Here is a 20888-nt window from a genome sequence, read left to right as displayed (position 1 = left end):
GAGAGAGAGAGAGAGACACAGAACATCCACAGGCAAAAAAAAAAAAAAAAAAAAAAATTTTTTTTTACAAATACATTGAAAAGGTAAAAGGTGGGGCTGAGAGTATAGCTCAGTAGTCGAATGTCCCCAGTACCACAAAGGAGGCCGGGGTGCTGGGGTTGTGGGTTTTGTGATTCCATGATGTTCACCTGGTTTATGCCAGACCCTGGATTCAGCTGCAGCTCTGGAAAAGGAAATAGAAGCACCCAAGTGTGGCCTGGACGTCATCAGGAAGTACTGAGAATTGAAAAGAAATGTTTTAAAACTGATTCAGTCTCCAAACGTGGCAGCTAAAAATATTTTGGCATGGCATCAGCACATGTTCTGAACTTTGAAGAATATGGAAAAGGTCATCTTCAAGATTTTACTGGACCTAGTAGGTGTGTGGCCCCGAGTTTGATCCCCAGCACCAAAAAATAAAATAAAATAAATAAAATAAAATAAAATAAAATAAAATAAAATAAAATATGAAAACAAACAGAAAACCTCAAAGACTTGAGAAATTTTAAATAGTTAACACATGGCTAAAGGTGTACTTAGAGGAGAATTCATAGCCAAAATTACTTCATCATTTTAAAACTGTTTTAAATGAATTAAGTACTTGACTGCAGAAGTTACCAAGTCCCATTGAGTGGATAGTTGTTTTTGTTTTGTTTTTTCTTTTTGAGACAGTGTCTCGCTATGCAGTTCAGGCTGGCCTTGAGCACACTTTGTAGCCCAGGCTGGACTTGAACACACAACGACCCTCCTGCCTCAGCCTCCCGAGTGCTGGGGTTACAGGAGTACGCCACCACACCTGGCCTTATGTATCTTTTTATGTAGAAAAAAAATTTTCTACAAGTCCCTCAGCTTGCATCCCCTCTTATAGCCCATCATCCTGTCATGTGTCTCCTGCTTCAGTCAGTCACCACACAGGTAGGAGCAATTGAATTAGCCTAAAAAGCAGATAGTAATATGGAGGAAGGAAGTGACCCCAACAAGATCTGGGTTCTGTGAGAAGTGAATGGGGGAATCCACATTGCCTAGGCAGCCAGTAGCCTCTGCTGCGGTCCTTTCTCAGAGGTCCACCCTCCGCCTTCAGCACTGTCTCTAAGAACAGCTGTGGCTCATTGTGGGGCCTATGGAATCACAAAATCAAAACTCTCCACTCTGCTGGGCATGGTGGTGCATGCCTGTAATCCCAGCACTCAGGAGACTGAGGCAGGAGGATCGTTGCAAGTTCAAGGCCACCCTGGGCTACAAAGTGAGCTCAAGGCCAGCCTGAACTGCACAGCGAGACCCTGTCTCAAAAAGACAAAAATAAATCTTAAAAAAAGATACATAAGAAGAGCCATCTTCCTTCTTCCTCTAATTGTGACTGGATTTGGATGTGATGCCTGGATCTAAGATGCCATTTTGTGTCCTTGAGGGAAGCCAATCTAAACCATCACACCCAAGCATTTGTTCCTTAGTACAGTACCTGACAACGGTGTTGAAATCCAACACATACATAACTGAGTGGCAGAACTGGACCATTAATGAATCAGGGACCCCCAGCCAGCCTTGATGCCTTTCCTAATTTGTGATCTACTAAGGTTATTAATATTCCTTTTCATTCAGCCAGTGGAAGTTTTCTGTTACTTGTTCCCTAAATCACAAACTGTATATGAACACTACAACCACAGTCCTCTCTTCTTTGGAAAGCCGAGCGAATCACTCCATCTTCACAAAGGCTGTGCCCATTTTATGGTTAAAGAAACTGAGGCAAGACTATGCTTCAGCTCTTGACCTCAAATGCAAAGCTCTCCAGAACCAGCCCTCATATGCCCATTTTCTCCTTCACTATCCCTGCCTAAGGCAAAGAAGCCTCCCCTTGTCACCAGTACGTGTCTGCAAGGAGCGACAGACCCAGGCGGCCATCTTTTCTTCTAGCCACTTCATGGAGAGCCCAGCTCAATGAGCAGAGGAGTGTATTCACCTCAGCTAGAGCTGAGGAAAGAGCAGTATGTTCCCTCTCTGCCCCAGACCTGCGGGGGTCAGCCAGTCAGTCTCGGTCCCCCCTGGAGGCCCAGGCTGAGGGAAAGACACCTGCCTGCCTCCAGAGTTGCCCCACAAACCCCCATTCTGATGGCGCAGCGTTTACCCCATGTCTGTCTGATCAGAACAGCTCTGCGCCCCCAACAAGGGACAAGGACCTGCTCCGGGTACTGAGGAGGACATTGCGGACCCAGTGTACCAGGACCAGGGGCAGCTCGGGGAAGGTGGGGCGGCCCCCGCTTCCTCCCGACATCAGCTTTTCCTATGATCCGTCTCCATCCTTCTCGCAGATGAGGATGCGGGCCAAGAAAGGTAAAGTATCTCAAGCAAATCTCCCAAATCAGCACCTGTGCCCAACGCGGGGGCAGGGAGGACCCTGGCCGCAGACCCCAGCCCACGCTCCTTCCCCCTCGGCGGCCGCAGCCGGGCCCCCTCCTGGCCAGCTTTTCCCAGCAAGCTTCTGGGAAGCAGGACAGAGGCCCGGCTCAAGCAGGACGGGGCAGGGGCTGCAGGGGCTGCAGGAGGAGGCGGCATCCCTGTCCCCTAGGAAGGTTACCACCCTTCACCAGCAACACTCCTCCCCATTCCCGCCGTCATCACCTGTTCTGCAGCTGCTGCGGTCTCCGCCCCAGCCCTAGGCCACCGCCACCACTACCGCCCCAGCCCAGCCCGCACCACTGCGCCGTATTCGCACACTCGCCCTCACCACCAGCCCTTCTAGCACTCCGGACACCCCCGGGGTCACCCCGTGTCTGTCACCAACACCCTCACCCCCACCGTCTCCAACATCCACGAGTGAGCATTTATTGAGCACCGGCGGATGGCAACGCACAGATCACACAGAAAGTGCGGCCCGGCCCGAGGCCGGGCGCCCGGCGACGCCATCTCGTCCACGCAGGCCTGTGCGCCGCAGCAAGGCACCGAGGGTGCTACCTGCCCCAGGTGGGCTTGTTCACGCTTTCCTGAGAGCAGAGCAATAAATAACAGAAAGGCAGGGCAGGGGTCGGGCAGAGGCCTGGTGGCTTAGGTGACTCCATGGGAGTAAGACAGGCGGCCGGGAGCCCATCCCCAGGTGCACCGGCGCGGGAGCTTGGGGCCAGAAGGTCCTGGGGGCTCCCCAGCATCTCCGCGGGCCCTCGCCTCTGGGGGTTGCAGGCAGCTATGGGGACGCTGGGAGAAGCCGCTTGTGCAGCAGGGGGAGTAGAAACAAGCCGGGGCAAGGGGCCGGGCCTTCTGCAGCCCTAGAGGGGGGCGTCCTCAGTCCTCCACTTGGGGGCGTAACCCCGCTGGTGGCCGTCGCAGCTGGGGTTCCCCAGGTTGTCCAGAGGCACCACCACCTCGTCCGGGCTGGAGTTCTTGTTCAGCTCCACCACGCGGGGCACCACGGAGGACCAGCGATCTGGACGGTGGGTGGGAGAGGATGAGGGCTGGTGAGGAGCAGGTGAGCGGCTCCCGCATCCAGTGCCGGGCACTCCCCGGAGACCTAACGGGGCGGTGGCTTCCTGCCCACTTCACAGACTTGGAAAGTGGGGCTCAGGGAGGCCAAGATGCCTACCCAGAAGCGCAGTAAGGAACCAGGATGCGAGCCCTGATCAGGGAGCTGAGCGCCCTGTCCTCTCTCTCGAGGTGCAGTGGAATGACAGAGGGACTTCTCCACCGCAGGGATGGCTGGATCTGCCCTCCCTGTCCTGCCTCCCCACACCAGCTGTGTCACAGCATCAGGAGGACCAGTGTGAGGCCACCAGGGGGCGGCCCAGGCATTCAAGCAGCAGCGGACGCGGACACCCATCGGCTGGCCCACCCCACTCCCCATCCCACAACGTGGACACCGAGTCCCAGGACGGGGACAGGACTGCTCAGAACAAACACGTGACAGGGACAGATGGGCCCTGCTCCCCCGACCTCGCTCACCCCTCCGGAGGCGGCCCACGGTGTGCGAGAAGCCGTAGTACTGGTAGGTATCGCTCTTGCCCGGGTCCTCATTGATGATGCCCAAGTTCTGGTTCCAGTGAGACCAGTTCACCTCATCCACCCTGTCGGGGCAAAGCAAGGGTCAGGGAAGCCCCACAGAGAGGGCTCATCCCCGTCCCGAGGTCGCTGCGCTGCTCTAGCACCCCTCCCTCCTGTTTCTACGATGGTGAAATACACATAATACAATTTGTCATTCTGATCCTTTTTCTGGGGGGGTGGGTGGTACGAGGAATTGAACCCAGGACCTTCACACTGAGCTACACCCCCAGCTGTATGTGTGTATGTAAGTAAGTATGTAGCATTTTGGAGACAGGGTCTTGCAAAGTTGCTCAGGCTGGGCTCAAACTTGCAATCCTCCTGCCTCAGCCTCCCAGAGTGCTGAGATTACAGAGGCGCACCACCACACCCAGCTCATTTCAATCATGCTGAAGTATCAAACTCAGTGCTATCAAGTATTCTCATAATGTTATACAATCATTGTTCCTACTTCCAACATCCTTCCATTGCCCAAACAGCTCCTCTACCCCCACTGAACAGTCCCTCCCGGACCCTCGCCCACCCGGTGGCCTGCACTCTGCTGTCTCTGTAGGTTAGCCTGTGCCAGACTGTTCCTACAAGTGGACTCATAGAATAAGTGGCTTCTTTCTTTTTTTTTTTTTTTGTTTTTTGTTTTTGTTTTTCTTCCGGTACTAGGAATTGAACTCACGACCTTGCACTTGCCAGGCAGGCGCTTTGCTGCTAAGCTAAATCCCCAACCCCTAAGTGTCTTCTTTCCCTCAGCTTCATGTTCTCGAGGTTCATCCCTGCAGCAGCAGGAAGCAGAACTTCTTTTTTTTTTTTTTTGGTGGTAGTGATACTGGGGACCCAGGGCTTTTGCACAGAACTATATTCCCAACCTTCTTTTAATTTCTTGAGACAGTCTCTTTAAGTTGCTAAATTGCGATCCTCCTCCCTCAGCCTCTCAAGTAGCTAGGGTTATGTGCATGCGTCACTATGACCAACTACAGTGTCAGTCCTTTTTTGTGGTCAAATAACATTCTAGTGTATGGATGTACCACATTGTGTTAACCCATTCTTCCACTGCTGGGCACACTCTTTCTTGCCACTGGTAAAGTAAAGTTACAGTTTCTTGGGCATGTAAAATTGGCCCAATATAATTTTTACTTTCTAAAATTATTTTTTGTTACTTTTCGAACAATTTCTCTTATTTTTCCTTTTTTTTTTTTTTTTTTTAGCAGTTGATACACGTCAGGACTCAGCAAGGAAGACACATTTGATGTTCCCATTTTATAGGAACAGAAATGTGTTAGGCTGTTTTTCCAAGGTGACAAAGCTGCTAAGTTGCAGAGTTAAGATTTGAACTCTGGATTCAGACCGACCTTCAGTCTGGTTTCTGACTGGCTGACTTGGAAGTAGTTGCCATTATTATAATTATTATATGGTAAGGAGACTGGACCCAGGACCTTACACTGAGTTACATCCCCAGCCCTTTTCATTTATTTATTTATTTTTTGCCCAAGCTGGCCTTGAACTTGGAATCCTCCTGCCTCAGCCTCCCAAGTAGCTGGGATTACAGGTGTGCAGCACCATGTCTGACTGATGGCTGCTGTTATTGTTCCCACTTCACAGATCAGAAAATTGGTTTTGCCAACTTCACATATCATGCCTATACTCTGTGCTGGCAGTGTCTTTACAAGGAATGATTCCCCTTAAACAAAAAGACCCACCAAGGGGCTCCCCCGAGGAGCTGGCACTCTCTGTGCATCTGGAACACGGAGCCACCCACACATAGGCAGGCTAAGGTCCCAATCCCGGAAGCTGCAGGTTCCTCTGTGTCCCCACGCCAGCCACAGCGCCAAAGCCAAGCCCGCGGTTGGTGGGTGCAGCACGATGCACTGGGACCCGCACCGTCCTCTCTGCTGCCCTGAGCGAGGGCAGAGGAGCTGCGCGAGTCCCAGGGGGCATCCAGCAGTGACCAAGCACTTGTTGCACGCCGACCCACCCAGGGCACAGCTGGGCACGGAGGTGGTGCAACAGCACGCCCACTTCACAGGTGAAGAAACGGAGGCCGGGGACAGGAAACTGGCTCTCCCAAGGTCACCCTGAATGACAGGGCCCTTGGGGCCTCTGGAAGCTATGGTGGGCTGGAAGGGCAGGGAGAGCAGCCTACGGAGCCGCCTCACCTGAAGCACCACCGGCGGTCAGGGGTGCCGTCCGAGCTCTTGCCCACCGTCACCATCTCTCCAGAGCGGAAGGCTTTCCTCAGGAACACGGGGAAGGAACGCTCGATGTCCAGGATGGTGGTGGCCCACTGCGGGGAGGCAGACAGGGCGGGGCGTTGGTGACCTCCCCAGAAGAGGCCGAGAGCCCTGTGACAGAAAGGAGCCAGGGGGCCGGGCTGGGCAGAGTACCACGTTTTCCAGCTCCTATTACCCTAGAAATACGCTTCATAAACCCCGCCACCTGCAGCAAAGGAAAGAGTGAAGCAGGACCCAGATCCGGAGAGGCCACCGTCCAGGCCCCGGGCACATCTTCAGTCACCATGCGGTGTGGGAGTCAAGAGGGCGGGCTGGGGACTGGGGGGCACCAGGAAACAAATGCCCCCCGTGAACAGGGCTGCCGGGCAGGAGGGCAGGCCAACGTGGCTGGGCATCCAACTTGTCACAAAAAAGGCCAGAAATCTGGCCTTTTATATGAAACGAATTACTAAATTATACATTAAAATTTTAAAAATAGGGGCTGGGGATTTAGCTCAGTGGCAAAGCGCCTGCCTGGCAAGCGCAAGGTCGTGAGTTTGGTTCCCGGTACCAGAGAAAAACCAAAAAACAAACAAACAAACAAAAATTTTAAAAATAGAGTGGGTCTGGGCAAAAACTGAATCCTTGTTGGATGGATCCAGTCCATAGGCTGCCATGAGTTCTATACCCAGCAGGGAAACTGAGGCCCGGGGCAGTACGCAGTACGGGTACAGTTTACAGGCAGCCCCAAGCCATTGCCCTCATGTTCAGGTCCACAAAGATGACCTTGGGTGTTTCCCCCTGTGCCACTTTCCTGAAACGCACTGGGTCAAGGTCAGCGTGGGCACTGGGGTGCCAGGTCTGGTGGCGGCACTATGTACAGTAAATACCCAGGTTGAGAACTATGCCTGGCACTCTGGGAAGCAAAGGCAGCAGCACCCTGTGCCCAGGAAGCCAGCCTCTATACGGCTGCCCCTCGGTGCCCAAGTATGCTCCGGCACAGTAATGCAGCTCCACAGCCTCTGGGTGGTGATTAAGGTTAGCTGTGGTCAGGGATGGGGCCCACGATGGGATTAATGGCTTTCTAAGCAGGGGAAGAGAGACCTGAGCTCGCACGCTTGCTCTGTCCCGCTGTGGGACCCCCTCTGCCATGTTATGGTACAGCAAGGAGGCCCTGGCCAGATGTGGCATCACTCTTAAGCTTCCAGCCTGTGGTTCACAAGCCAGATAAACTTCTACTCCTTATAAATTACCTAGTCTCAAGTATTTGGTTATAGGAACAGCAAACGGATTTAGATACTCTCTAAGCACTTGTTGTGCCAGCAGAAGTCACTCAGTCACGCTGCATGGAGCCAAGTGGGTCCCCTGAGCCGGGCCAGGAGCCTCTGTAAAATTTATCAGGCAGCCCTGGATGTAGGCAGCAGCCTTGGCTGCCCATTTCACAGACAAGGAAGTGGAGGCAGAATGAGGTGCTGCAGGACTTGAGTGGAAGGCTGAGGCATCTCCCCAGCTCCCCTGCCTTGGAAGGGTTGGGGGTCCTGGCCTTACCTGCAGCTTCCAGATGTGCTTGCTCTCCTTGGAGACCTGGCCCACCGTCTCCCCCATGAGGGCAATGAGCATGTTGAGCAGAAGCACGAAGGTGAGGATGATGTAGGTGACGAGCAGGATGATGAAGACCACGGGGTACTTGGTGCTGCTCAGCATCTCCAGGTCGCCCATGCCGATGGTCAGCTTGAAGAGGTCCAGGAGGAAGGTGCTGAAGGTGTCGCTGTCGCGGCACGAGGGGTACGTGGGCACCGTGCAGTTGGTCTGATCCTCGTTGCACACCTTCATGTTGGCGCACGGGTTCAGGAGGGAAACCAGGGCTGCGGGAGGAACGGGTGGCTTCGCTGAGCGGGAGGACAGGAGTTGGGAGGCGGGGTGGGAATATTCCCATTTGATGGAGGAAAAGCTGAGGCCTGAGGGGGGCAGCCCCAGCCCCAGGTCACCCAGCAGGTAAGCCAAGCCAAGTTAAATTGGGTCTTCCTCATTCTGAAGCCAGGGAGAGTTATAGAGACACAACTTGTTATTACAACTAGGGAGGGTTGGTTCTGGCATTGAGAGGGTACAGGCTAGGCTGCCGCTCAGTACCCTGCAGTGCACAGGGCAGCCCCCACCACAAGAATTATCTGGCCCCAAATGTCAACAGTACTGTCCCTCAATGAACTTGCCCAGATGTGAAAGTGGCTGGACCAGCCTGAGCTGGCCACTCCCCTTTGGATACGGGGCATTGACAGCAGACCACCCACTCCCACTGACCACTCGACGCAGAAGCTGTTGAAATCTGCCACACCCAGCCTGGGTCAATGTGTCAGGAAGGGTGACACCTTCCAGACCACCCGGCTGACCTAGAGACTCATAAGCAAAAAAAACGGAGGTGAGCTGGGCACGGTGGCATGTGCCTATAATGCCAGCACTCTGCAAGGCTTGGGCAGGAGGACCGTGAGTTTGAGGCCAGCCTAGACTGCATAACAAATTCAGGGCTGGCCTACACTACACAGCAAAAAGCCCCCAAAATGCCCAGCCTACTAACACACACCTATAGCCCTATTCTAAGAGGCTGAGACAAGAGGATCACAAGTTTGAGCCCAAACTGGACAATTTAGCAAGATCTTGTCTCAGAATAAAAGATAGAAAAAGGGCTGGGGGGATGTAGCTCAGTCTAAAGGCCCTCTGGGTTCAATCCCCAGGATTGCAAAAATAAATAATTTAATTAATGAATGATTGTTTTAAGACACTAACTTTTGCATGACTTGCCTTGCAGAAATAGCTAATAGGCCACTTTTACCAACGGCCAGCTTTTGAAGTTGGGCAACGTATTGGACCTTGCTAAGCCTCTCTGTTCTTATTCTCTAAAAGGTAACGATAAAGGCTTGCTGGGAGGACAGGACAAGGCAGGGATGGTAGCATACTCAGCCCAGGGCCTGGCACAGGGAGAGCTCAACCAGTGCCACCTGTGGTCCTTAATCCAGGTTGGCAGCTGTTCCAGGCGTTGCCCCAGGCCCACCGCCACGCCCTCCCGCTCCCCAGGCCACCTAGACACGCGGGGCTCACCTGAAGCATAGCCGATCATGAAGAGCAAGTAGACGAGCAGGAAGCGGAAAAGGTCTTTGAAGAGGATCTAAAGCCCCCAGTGGGTGGGACCGTGGAGGCAAAGAGGAGACACACCGTTTCTCACTTGCCCCTTCTTCCATCCCAACCGGGCCAGCTCCAGCCTTGTCCCTCCCCCAAGCCCAGACATGCCTGCTGCCCACTGCACCCCACATCTCTGGTCTGCAGGCACCTAAGATGTGCACGCAGTGTGTGTGGCTCCCTCCAAGGAGACCCAAGTCCAGAGGTTCCCCTGCCTATACCTTCTGGATCATGATACTGTAGGTCCCGGTCAGCTTCAGCCCTCGCGTGAAGTACAGGGCGTTCATCCAGCCCAGGACCAGGGCAAAGACCATCACAGCCAGGTAGGCCTCGATCCCAGCCAGGTAGAGGGCCGCAGAGACGATCACCAGCACAGAGTAGATGAAGCTACAGGGCAGCAGAGACCACAGGAGGGCCAGAGGGGACGGGGGACAATAAGACCCTGGAGAGGGAGACATGGCCCAAGCCCTCTAGGGTACCAGGATGTCCCTCTGCTTCTGCACCAGAAGAAAATCGAAGTGTACTAACTGGGCTCCTCAGCCTTCCGTTAGCCAGAACACATAACTAATTAAAGAGCAATCTAGTTGTACTTGTAGGCCCAAGGCCTACAAGACCCCAAAGTGATGCCCCTTGGATTGCTTCATAAAGGTTCAGTGGAAACTTTGGGGCTACATGAATTTTAGGGTTTTGTAATTCCAAAGGGAATGAAAAAGGTGTAGCACACATGCAGGAACTCCCACATCCGGTGTCCCAGGCCTCAAGCAGATATTATAAATCGATCACAGCTGTCTTTCCCACGAAACACAAATACAGGCTCCAAGTTTTCAAACATGATCCCAACACTCTAGTAGGCTGAGGGAGAAGGATCAAAAGTTCAAGCCCAGCCTGGGCAACATAGATCCTGTCTCAAAAAAAAAAGGGGGGGGGCTGGGAATTGAGGTCAGTGCAAAGGTCCTTGGTTCCATCTCCTAATACTGAAAAATTAAAAAAAAAAAATTCTAACATGGCACTGTAGGTAGACATTAGCAATCAATTGCCAACACAAGAGATTAAAATTATTCTTACCTCGGTATATATGCTAACTCCCTAGCAAACAGAGTACAGTATCTCTTCATCACATGTTGGCCTTGCCCTGACTTTGACTTGCCACTCCTCATGAAGTCACTTCACCCCCAAACTGGATGACCGGTGCAACCCCACCACCCTCACCGAGAAGCTGCCGGCCCAGGGGCCTCCACTCACTAGAGCAGCTGGAAGGAGCCGTCAATGAAGAGAGAGTTCACTCCGGGACATTTCTTCATGAACAAGTCTTTGATCTGGAAGAGGAGAGCAGGTGGTGACAGGGGTGGAACCAGGAGGAGGACAGAGGAGAGGAGAGAAAGAGGAAGGAACAGAAGCGAGGGAGGCAGAATAGGAGACAGAGACAATGGGCTCTTGTTGAGAAGAGAGGAACGAGCAGAGAAGGCAAACAGGAGGTGGGAGGAGAAAAGGGGCGAATACGCAGAGGGAGAGGAGGGGCGACTTGGAGGAGAGGAGAAGGGGCAGGAAGGGTGGGTGGCATCGGGGCCGCGCACTCACGTTGGTGAAGAAGAACAGCACGCCTGTGAAGAGCGTGATGACCTCGCCCGCCAGCCTCAGGTAGTCCACCGTGGTGCGGTAAGGGTAGGGTGGCTGCGGAGTGGGCACAAGGTCTTCATCTGCCCCTCCAGCATCTGCCCTTGGATCCATGTAGCCCAATGCTACAAACATCTGGATCCTGTGAAGCCTTCCCCCTTGTTACCTTCCTCCAGGATCTCCTCCCAGAGCCACCCTGGACATTGGTGGACCCCCTCAACCTGTCTCTAGGGCTTCTCCATTCCTTCCCACTGGGGACCCGGGAGGACCTAGCTGTGTCCCAGGCCTAAGAGGCCCGGCCCAGTGCCAGCCCTGCTCCCCCCAGCTCCAAGCACTCACAGTGCCCTCCAGCGGCTGGTAGTAGGCAGTGAGGGTGAAGATGACCATGGCACACAGATAGGAGACCACGTTGATGTAGAAGGAGACAGCCCCGAACTTCCGCCACTTGTCCCGCAGCAGCTCGTTGATGGGCTCCACCGCCAGCATCTCATGGCGGTTCTGTGAGACAAGGGGGTCGGGCCGCCTTCCCGATGTTGGGGATCCAGACCGGCTGACTCTGATGTGCCTTCCCCGCTCTCCATCCCCAGGGCACTCCCTTCCTTAATCCACTCTCCAGCCATACCCCAGGATGTGCAGGGGACTGGATGGGCTCTCAGCACTCCAAACTCCCAGGCTCATCATTCAAAGCTCTGTCCAATTCTGCCTCAACTTACCGTCCCACTTGTTCTAGAAGAGAACCAGAGCTGGAAAGCTCCTTAAGGAACATCTATCCTCTCATGGTTCCCAAATTCCAACCTGTAAACAGTACTGAGTTCTTGGCTAAAAATATAAATGCCTGGGCTCCATCCTCAGAAGTTCTGATGATCCAAGACAGAAATTTAGCTCAGATGTAGTAAATAATTAAATCATCCCAGTTCTCCAATTCTGATCCAGGCCAGACATCAGTAATTGAGCCTTGCACAATAGTGCTCTGTACAGTTCCCTGGGTAGACTGTACCAATCAATCCGAGTATGTACAAGAGATGATAAACTAAATCTGCAAACTGAATCAAGTAGGTCACTCATTTCAAGGAAGGGGTCTTGTGAGGAAAGTCGAGCTTACAGAGCCATAAGCCACAAAATAGGGCTGGAAGAGAGCCCACCCCTGCCCACTCCCCAGCATTTGCTGCCTCATTTGTGCCGCATCCAATATCTCTAATGACTTGAATTTCTTCATAACTGTGGATCTGTGTGACAGTGAAGCCATAAAGATGCTTGTGTAGCGTATTCCTCATAGTTAAAGGCAGAAACAGACCCAAACGACCGACAGCAGAGGAACGGGTCATTAGCGTGTGGTGCATTTATTTACATGCAGCATTGGTATTGCGGAAGAGTAATGGTGCAGAACGATGTTCTCCAAACACTAAGTGAAAGAGAAGGGCTTTGGAAACTTCATGTAATGACCACTAATGATAATAGCTGACATATAGTGTCTATACTGCGTTCTAAAATGAACTCATCTGGCCCTCCCAACAGCTCTGTGGGATAGACATTATCCTTCTCCCTGGGTTACAAACTGGGACGCTGAGACTCGGGAAGGACAAGTTATCCTGAGTCACGGCACATAAAACGACACAGCCAAGATTCCGGTCAAGCCCACTGTGCACCCCAAGCCCGTCCTCTCACGAGCCCTGCTTCTTTCCTTAGGGGCCAGCAGACACCTCCTGGACACTTAGATGGTACTTTCCCTTGCATTCAGCTCCCAGACCCAGGCTGGGGGCCACAGAGGTATGGATTCTTGAGTCTCACCAGCCCAGTCCGGGCTCCCACTGCACCCCTCCTTCCCCATGCCCACCCTGCCCTGATGCCCACCTCGATCTTGCTGTTGTACACCAGGATCTCTAGCACAGAGGCCTCTTCCCCACACGTGTCCAGGGAGGAGAGGTCGTAGAGCGAGGAATACACTGGTCCGTAGGCCCAGTCCTTGAACTTGCGGGACAGGTGCCGCGTGTCCTCATCTGTCACCTCCCGGCGGATGATGTGCTGAAAGATCTGCATGGGCAAGGGGAGGGTTACAGGGCCCTGGGGAGACTGCCACTCAGCCCCTCACAGGGGATGGAGCCCATGGCGGGTCCAGCTTGTCAAGTGGCTGTTCCCCAGAGGGTAGGACAGAGTACAGGGAAACCACCGAGCACCCCTGCTTCCCGGATCTTGAGCCATCTTGTTCCATTCTTATTCTTACCATCTTGGTTTATAGATGAGGAAAAGAAGCCACCAAGGCACAAAGGGTGTTCCCTGAGGCCACACGCCAGGGGGCCCCACCTGGGCAAGGCTTACCCATCCTCGAGCCGAGGAGGACCTTCCTCGTTAAATAGCAACGACTCAGTCTTACTAACACATGAATCCTGACCATAACGATCCTAGCACCATCACTACTGTCTTTATAGGACAAAGTTAAACTTTAAACACAGGCCTTCCCTCCCACCCCTGCACTCTAGTTGAACTGTGATCTTAGTAGCTTTTGCTAAACATATACATAACACACACACACACACATACACTTTTTTCCTTGAGACTAATTCTCACCATGCTGCCCAGCCTCAAGCTTGTACAAACTCAAGATCCTCTTGTTTAGCAGAGGATGTAGCTCAGCAGCACAACACCTGCTTGATAAGCGCAAGGTCCTGAGTTTGATTCCCAGTACCAAAAAAAAAAAAAAAATCCTCTTGCACTACCATGCCTGGCAATTTTTTTTTAAAATATATTTTTTTTCTTTTTTCTTTTGGAGATAGGGTCTCACTAAAGTCATTAATTTGCCCAGGCTGGGCCCAGATTTGTGATCCTTTTGCCTCAGTCTCCAAGAGTGCTGGGATTACAACCATGTGACATCATACCCAGCAAAATTCTGCTATCTTTTTTAATGGAGTCATAGCCCTACCACTTACTGAGCACTTACTACCTGAGCTCTTCTTAAGATCTTTAATTGTGACAGTAACACTATACCAAGGGCACTACTATTTGCCCCATTTTATAGACAAGGAAACTCAGGCCCAGAAAAGGGAGATCCAAGGCCTGCCGCCACATGCAGGGAAGACGCAGAGCCGGGCCCAAACCAGTTGTGCTCTGGGCTTGGCTCCCAGTCAGGGCAATGGCAATTTGGCAATGTCTGCAGAGATTTTTGGCAGTCACAAGTGTGAAAGGGACAGCCTGTCTATCAAGGGCAGGAGGGCTGGGGATGTAGCTGAGCGGCACAAGCGCTTGCCTGGCAAGAGCAAGGCCCTGAGTTTAACTCTCAGTACCAATAAAAAAAAAGGGCTGGGTGGGCAAGGGACGCAGCTAAACTTCCTATAATGCACAGGGCTCCCCCACAGCAAAGAACCATCCTGTCCACGGCAGTGCTGAGACAGAAAACGTTCTAAGTCCCGTAGTGTGAGGCTCAGAGAGGGGATGCATTGTGTCAGGTTACTCCGCAGGTTAGGAGCTGGGAGGACAGAGCTGGGACCCTGGGCTTCCCTTTTATACCAATGGCCAATGGAACAGAGGGTGAGCCCCAGTGACAGGCTCCGGGATGAAGCTAAACAGCTTGGCAGGACACTAGGGAGCCATAGCAGATTCTTGAGTTAAGACACTCGCACACCGGGACTGGCAAACTGGAAGGTGGGTACATGTATTAACAATGACGGCCAGCAGCAGCTTGGAGCGAGCGCGTGCTTGTGCGCATGCGTGCGTGCGTGTGCGTGTGCGTGCTCGCGCACAGGCCGGGCCCCACTCACTCCAATCTTGCCGGTCTTGGCGGCCATCATGAGCGGCGAGAGGCCGTCGTTGTTGAGCACGGCCTCCAGGTTGCTGTCGGGGAAGAGGCGGGCGCACTTGAGCAGCAGCAGGTCGTACATCTTGGTGACGAACTTGGTGTTCTCGCGGGTGTTGTCGGCGATGGCCACCAGCGCGTGCAGCACGGTGTTGCCGCGCGAGTCCTGCCGCCGCATGTCGGCCTTCTTGTGCGGGTTCTCGGTCAGGTAGTTGACGATGTGCGGCTGGTTGGTGCAGGCGGCCAGCGACAGCGGCAGCTCTCCTGTGGGCAGCGAGGCGGGGATGGCAGTGAGCGGCCCCGGGCGGAGGGACGCCTCGGCATGTGCATCTGACTTTGCGCGTGGCTCCTACAGCCGCGTGAACGCGCCCTTCCCCCGCGACCACAGTCCTGCCCCGCTGGGAGGTGGGCGTGGCCACTGGGGGTCAGGGCCAGGAGTATTGGGGGGCCTGGGGGCTCGGGGGCGTGGCGATCTGGGGTGTGGCCAGCCCAAATGTGGCTATTCCCACTGTGGCCAATTTGGGACACATACTGGACGCATGAATATTTGAGGGTGTGTCTGTTCAAGGGAGCGGTGACTTGGGGCGTGGCTATTCCTGAATGTGGCTATTCAGGGCGTGGTAACTAGGTTGTATTTGGGCATGTTGCTACCCATAGGCGCGGCTCTTCAGGGTGTTGCCACTAGGGGCGTGGCTATTCGCGATGCGGCTATTTGAGGGCATGGGTATTTGGGAGGGTATGGCTATTCGTGGGCGTGGTTACTGGGCCATGGCTATTTTCGGGTGTAGCCATTCAGTAAGGCTGTGCAGGGGCGTAGCCGGGTGATCTGGAGCCTGGGGGAGCCTGGACTACTAGGACGGATGGTGGAATTCTTTGTGGGACATTGTCTCTGAGCCTCACATAATCTGTACCCCTAAGCAGGGGTAACATCCGAAATATTTCATTCATCCCACTGTGACCATGTGACACTCGTGGGGTTTGGGCCTGGGCATTTGACTGTTGCTCCCAGCCTAAGTCAGACTAAAGGATAAGAAAAATACGTGCTGATACTCCATCAGCATGCTGGACCTTCCCAGAATCCTGTCTGTACAGATGGGGAAGCTGAGGCCCTGACCCTGAGCTCTCTCTAGGGCTCACCTCTTAGAAGCAAGACAGTGGCCAGTGCAGCTCTGAGTGTCTGCAGATTGCCCAGATTGTGGACACTCACTGCACCCCCGTCTCCCACCCTGCACTCCCCTGGCCTCCTCCCCAGAAAGCCCCTCCTCACCAAAGTAGAAGTAGCCACCCTCATCCTTCGGCTGGAAGAAGCGTCCACGGGCCTGGGCGTGCACATCAGCTCCCTGGGCCACCAGGAGCTCCACGTAGTGTTTGCAGCGGCGCTCGATAGCAATGTGCAGAGCGGTCTGGCCTGGGAATGGGGTGACAGTCAAACAGGGGCCCCCCTTGACAGAGACCCCACCAGGCTTGCTTGGGGGTAATGAGCGGATACAGAATATGAAAATCAGGACGGGGCTGCAGGCCAGAGTCTTGGACAGCAACATCAGAAGGTGGTACCCGGGGCTTCAGATGTTTCCCAGGATGCAGAAGTTGGGGTGCATGGAGCCCTAGGGATGTGCATTGTCGCAACAGAATTTCAAGTTCAAAGGCGATCCAATTTGTGGGATCTCAGTGGCCAGAATTTTTCAGACACATGTGCTACTTTAATCCAAGCACAGAATTTTCAACTTGGCATATAAAATTCACCGACTTTGAATGTTAATATCAAGCAATCTAAAAGGCCAGGTTTGATTCATAGACTGTCAGAACCGAGAACAAGAGAGCTTGGGCACCTGGTGCCTTTACCCCAGTGCTGCTGGCTCAGACTCATTTCCACAGAGCCTCCGTGTTCAATCCCAGCACCTCTTAGGTGCAGAGTTCCAGGCTCAGACCACTAGGCTCACTGCATCTCCAAGTTTTGGAATCTCTGATTCCAAGACTTAGAACATCAGAGTGGAAGGGGTGGTTATTCCTCATCCCTCCATCCCTCCATCCATCCCTCCACCCATCCCTCTATCCCTTCCTCCATCCATCCATCCATCCACCCACTCACAAACGTGCCTTCCTGGGTAGGTTAGCACTTGAGGCCCAAACCAAAGCTCTTGGGGGTCAAATGAGCAAGGCTGTGGCCTCCACCACTACTCCAAGCACCCTCTTCACCTGCGCAGGGCCCCCACCTCTGTAGTAGATGTCTCGGAAGGGTGAGTTGATGAACTCTCGCATGTTGCCTGTGCGCTCAGCAATGTCCAGGAGCATAGGGATGGTGTCGTTGCGGCCATTGCTCAGGTTCAGCAGGGCCTTGGGCAGGCAGGTTTTCCCTGTGGATGGCTCTGGGGGACAGACATACAGGATGAGGTGGGCTTAGCCCTGGGCTGCCAGCCAGGGAGTCAGAGGCCTTGGATCTGGGACTCTGTCACACTGCCTCTCCAGGCTGTTGCCCCATCTGTCTAGTGGGGACACAGGGTCACTGTATGTGCCTCTTGTGATGCGAAGGAGGTCACATAAACTCATGAGAGTAAAAATGCTTTGGAGTATGGGAGGCCACCACCTATATTTTAATCAATCATATTTGAGGGAATTTTTTAAAGGGCTTTGTAATCAAATAAATGTGAATGCAAAGTTAAAATCTCCCAAGCGGAGGGTGCAGCTCAGTGGTAGAGCATTTGCCTGGCCTGCACACGGCCCTGAATTCAGTTCTCAGTGTCCCCCCAAAATACAACAAAACAAAACAAAGGAGAACAAACTACAAAGTCAAATCTATTCTTTTACTGCAAGACTTTTCAGAGCCTTTAAGAGGGACTGTGAGCCTCTGAAAAAACAAGACACCCTAGGCTGTATCTGCCCACCTGCTGGAACAGAGAACCCCTTTCTCCATCAAACAATGACACTGGTGCCCCTGGAGGGGAGGCAGGATGCAGTGTTCCCCAAAGTGTGTGCTGAATGTGGAGGACACAAAATTACCATAGAAGGCTGGGAGCAAGTCTTGGGGGTCCCAAGGACACAGCAGTAACCTGAAGGCCTTTATCCCCTGTCAGACTTTGCATGAGGTCAGTGTAGCCTTGGCAGTCTGGGCCCTCGCCGCCTCTCACTGAGGCTTGCCAGTGTCCTTTGGTGATTTTCTTTCCCTTGTAATTATTTTTCTGGTCACAGAAGTTGATTTCTATCTCAAAAGAATGCGTCAATGAAAAGAACATTCCCATGTGAACCAGGCCTGCAGCAGTATCACACTCAGGGCACAGGAGCAGGCTCAGGGGAGACCCCTGTGTGGGGCCGGGTCAGCTGTGCAGTCACCCACCCAGCAGTTCCAGCACTGGCTTTGCTCCTGGCTGCCTGCCACCATTTCTCTGCTCACTTTCTTTTCTAGTTAAATCGAAGCTATGATGAGAAGTCTATGAATTAATCAATAGTCACTGATTAGCCAATAGTTCCTGGGCTCTCTGGCCTTCCCTTACCCACTTTCCACCTACCAGTGGCAATCTCAGAGGTGCACCTCTGAACTGAGCAGGGCCTTTGCACATGCTGTCCCTACACTCCTCACGAGGTTAATGCAATTCATTGAGACCCAGCTCAAGTGTCACCTCCCCCAGATCGTTCTCCCAGATTCCCCAAGTAGCTCAAATCCTCCAGTGTAGCCTCTTGTTGCCAGCCATTGCTGTTTGTGACTGTGTGTTTATTTCTGTGGTGGTTTGGTCGGTGCAGGCTCACCCAGCAGCCTGTGAATGACTTGAAGGCAGGGTCACACCTGCTTCACTCATCAGCTCCTGTTCACCCCCTGTCTGGCACAGTGCCTGATACTTAGTGGGTGCCCAATAACCAGTTGCAGAAATGAGAGATGTGGGCACCCCAGGTAACCCCAGACCACAGGTAGCCCAAAGTGGAACTAGGCCCTGGGTCTGGGCTTCCAGGACCCTCAGACACAGGCCTGGGCCCTGGGAGGAGACAGATATGAGGAGCAGAGACTTCCCAGAGATGGAGCAAGACACGCAGTTCCAGAGCCCGACCACCAGGTGGCAGAGTGTCTTTGCCTACAGGGGCTGCTGGAGCCAAGGACTCTAAATTGACAGTTGCCAAATAGGACATTGTGAAACTTGCGGAGGGGGTTCTGGCCTCCCCTGAAAATCAGATGAGCTCATTGGCCTCTAGTCATAAATAATGCTGGGGCGGATGCAGGTTTAGTGGAGCCTCAGGCTTGTACAATTTGGGGGCCCTGATTACGGAATCAGACACATAATTATGAAAGCAAAACTAGGCCCAGGACTTTGTAAGGGGCCTTTGCAAGCCAGAGACACTGCAGCTTAATTAGCATTGTGAGCCCCCCGTAGCCCCCTCCACACACACACTGACCTTGCGACCGGCCCCCACCTGTGCTCATGCACTGACACACAGCTGTCTGGAGTTCCCAGGCTAAGCGAAGAGCCCTGGGCTCAGTGTTAAACTCAGAAGGCAGAAGCCTCGGCAAGCCGCGGCTTCACCAGACAAATGGGATGCGCCAGGAGGGGCCTTGGCAGGACTTAGATGCAGCTTATTTCCCAGTGAGATTACTCGTTCCGCCACCGAGATATTTGGAGGTAGCAAGAGGTCCTCGATCTCCCCCAACTCCAAGCTTCTGCCCCCAAACAAGGCTTCCTTGTATGACCTGACACCATAAATGAATTATTTCCTGGTACTGGGAATTGAACCCAGGGCCTTTGCACTAAGCTATATGACCAGTGCTCCCTGCCCCTTTTGTTTTCTTTGAAGCAGTCTTGCTAAGTCATTAAGTGGCCCAGGCTGGGTTTGAACTTGCGATCCTCCTGCCTCCGCCTCCCGGAGTGTACCACCGTACCCAGTACAAGTGAACATAAATCTAGTCATTCTCTACTGGTGGACACAAAGACACTGCATGGTATTGTTTTCCTGTTAAGAATCAGACTGGTAAATGTTTGTGTGGGAATTGACCCATGGACTCTATTCCCTTGTTCTTGCATTTAGTTTACTTAGAGTAATTAAAGTCTCAAAAAAACGGCCTGAAGCTTCCATAGATCCAGCCTGAGACAGGCCCCTCTGCCGCTGGTGCCACAGCTTCAATACTGTCCACTGCACTACCGGACGGATCATCTGAGCGCGTGATCATGGTGGCGGGGTCCACAGCACAAGAGGTGCCGACCTGGACAGGGCCTGCAGCCACCCCCTCTCATCTACGGGCCTGGACAGGGCTGGAGGCCAGACTCTGGGCTGCAGGAAGTGAGCTGGGTTTCATTCCGAGCAGGGATGCCCAGGATTGGGACGGGGCGGGGGGTTGCCCAACAGTTGAGGCGGAATCACAGTCAGATGCCCGGATCACCCCTCTACCCTCCTCAGAGAGGACCCCAGCTGTCTGGTGCTTGGCACTTTACCGAGCCATCTCTCCTCGGAGGCCAGGACCGTGCTGCTGTTACTCCCCAGTTTACAGATGTGGATAGCAAAGTGCAGAGGAATCACGTGCCCCTTAAGTGGTGAACATGGGATTTGAACCCATGCGCATAGACTCTGCTTACCTACGACACTGACCTTTTCCAAAGGGCAGAAGGAATCAGTGGAGCTAGCGAAGGACCAGAGGAGTTAAGCAACATGGCAAGGGACACACAGGGCCAGACTCCCTATGCAGCGTTCATCTGGAGCCCGCCGACCCACGGGGAGGTGCTGAGGGGAAATGGAGTCCCCAGTGCCAAGCCCAGCTACGCCCACCTGAGTGGCTCACCCCGGAACTCCTCGTCAGTCAGGCGCTTCTTGTGGGTCAGCAAGAAGGGGAGCAGCCCGTCCAGGTCGGCAGTGGAGCCCCGGGACACGATGTCAAAGAGGATGGGCCGGTTGAAGACTTTAAGGATGGGGGGCGGCTGGGGTGCAGGAGCTTTGGGGCTCTGCGGCTGCTTCCTGGAGGGAGTGGGGAAGAAGGGTGATGCAGGCGGGGCTGGGGATTTAGCTCAGCGGCAAAAGCGCCTGCCTGGCAAGCGCAAGGTCGTGAGTTCGGTTCCCGGTACCAGAGAAAAACCAAAAAA

General features: G+C 53.5%; 1 protein-coding gene across 3 annotated transcripts in view; it reads right to left on the bottom strand.

The window, feature by feature from the left end:
• Positions 1–2836: 2836 nt before the first annotated feature.
• The window catches only part of Trpv4 (transient receptor potential cation channel, subfamily V, member 4), a 36780-nt gene continuing 18728 nt past the window's right edge, over positions 2837–20888 (bottom strand). For 2 of the 3 annotated variants that reach the window (XM_005396446.2, XM_005396447.2), the window contains exons 3-16: positions 20591–20763; positions 17049–17201; positions 16103–16243; positions 14801–15099; positions 12900–13079; positions 11388–11546; positions 11013–11105; positions 10677–10750; positions 9656–9821; positions 9357–9423; positions 7812–8128; positions 6210–6337; positions 3967–4088; positions 2837–3454 (exon numbers count right to left, since the gene is read on the bottom strand). In XM_005396446.2, coding sequence (XP_005396503.2) covers positions 3297–3454; positions 3967–4088; positions 6210–6337; positions 7812–8128; positions 9357–9423; positions 9656–9821; positions 10677–10750; positions 11013–11105; positions 11388–11546; positions 12900–13079; positions 14801–15099; positions 16103–16243; positions 17049–17201; positions 20591–20763 — 2230 coding nt within the window. In that variant the 3' untranslated portion in view covers positions 2837–3296. Of the gene's footprint in view, positions 3455–3966; positions 4089–6209; positions 6396–7811; positions 8129–9356; positions 9424–9655; positions 9822–10676; positions 10751–11012; positions 11106–11387; positions 11547–12899; positions 13080–14800; positions 15100–16102; positions 16244–17048; positions 17202–20590; positions 20764–20888 lie in introns of those variants that run through there. The other variant, XM_013520488.1, reaches the window with a different exon arrangement.

Source organism: Chinchilla lanigera, unplaced genomic scaffold (assembly GCF_000276665.1).
Source record: "Chinchilla lanigera isolate Chin_1 unplaced genomic scaffold, ChiLan1.0 scaffold00054, whole genome shotgun sequence".
NCBI classification, from domain to species: Eukaryota; Metazoa; Chordata; class Mammalia; order Rodentia; family Chinchillidae; genus Chinchilla; species Chinchilla lanigera.
Note: the sequence above shows the minus strand (reverse complement) of the source record. Positions and strands in the feature narration are given on the sequence as shown.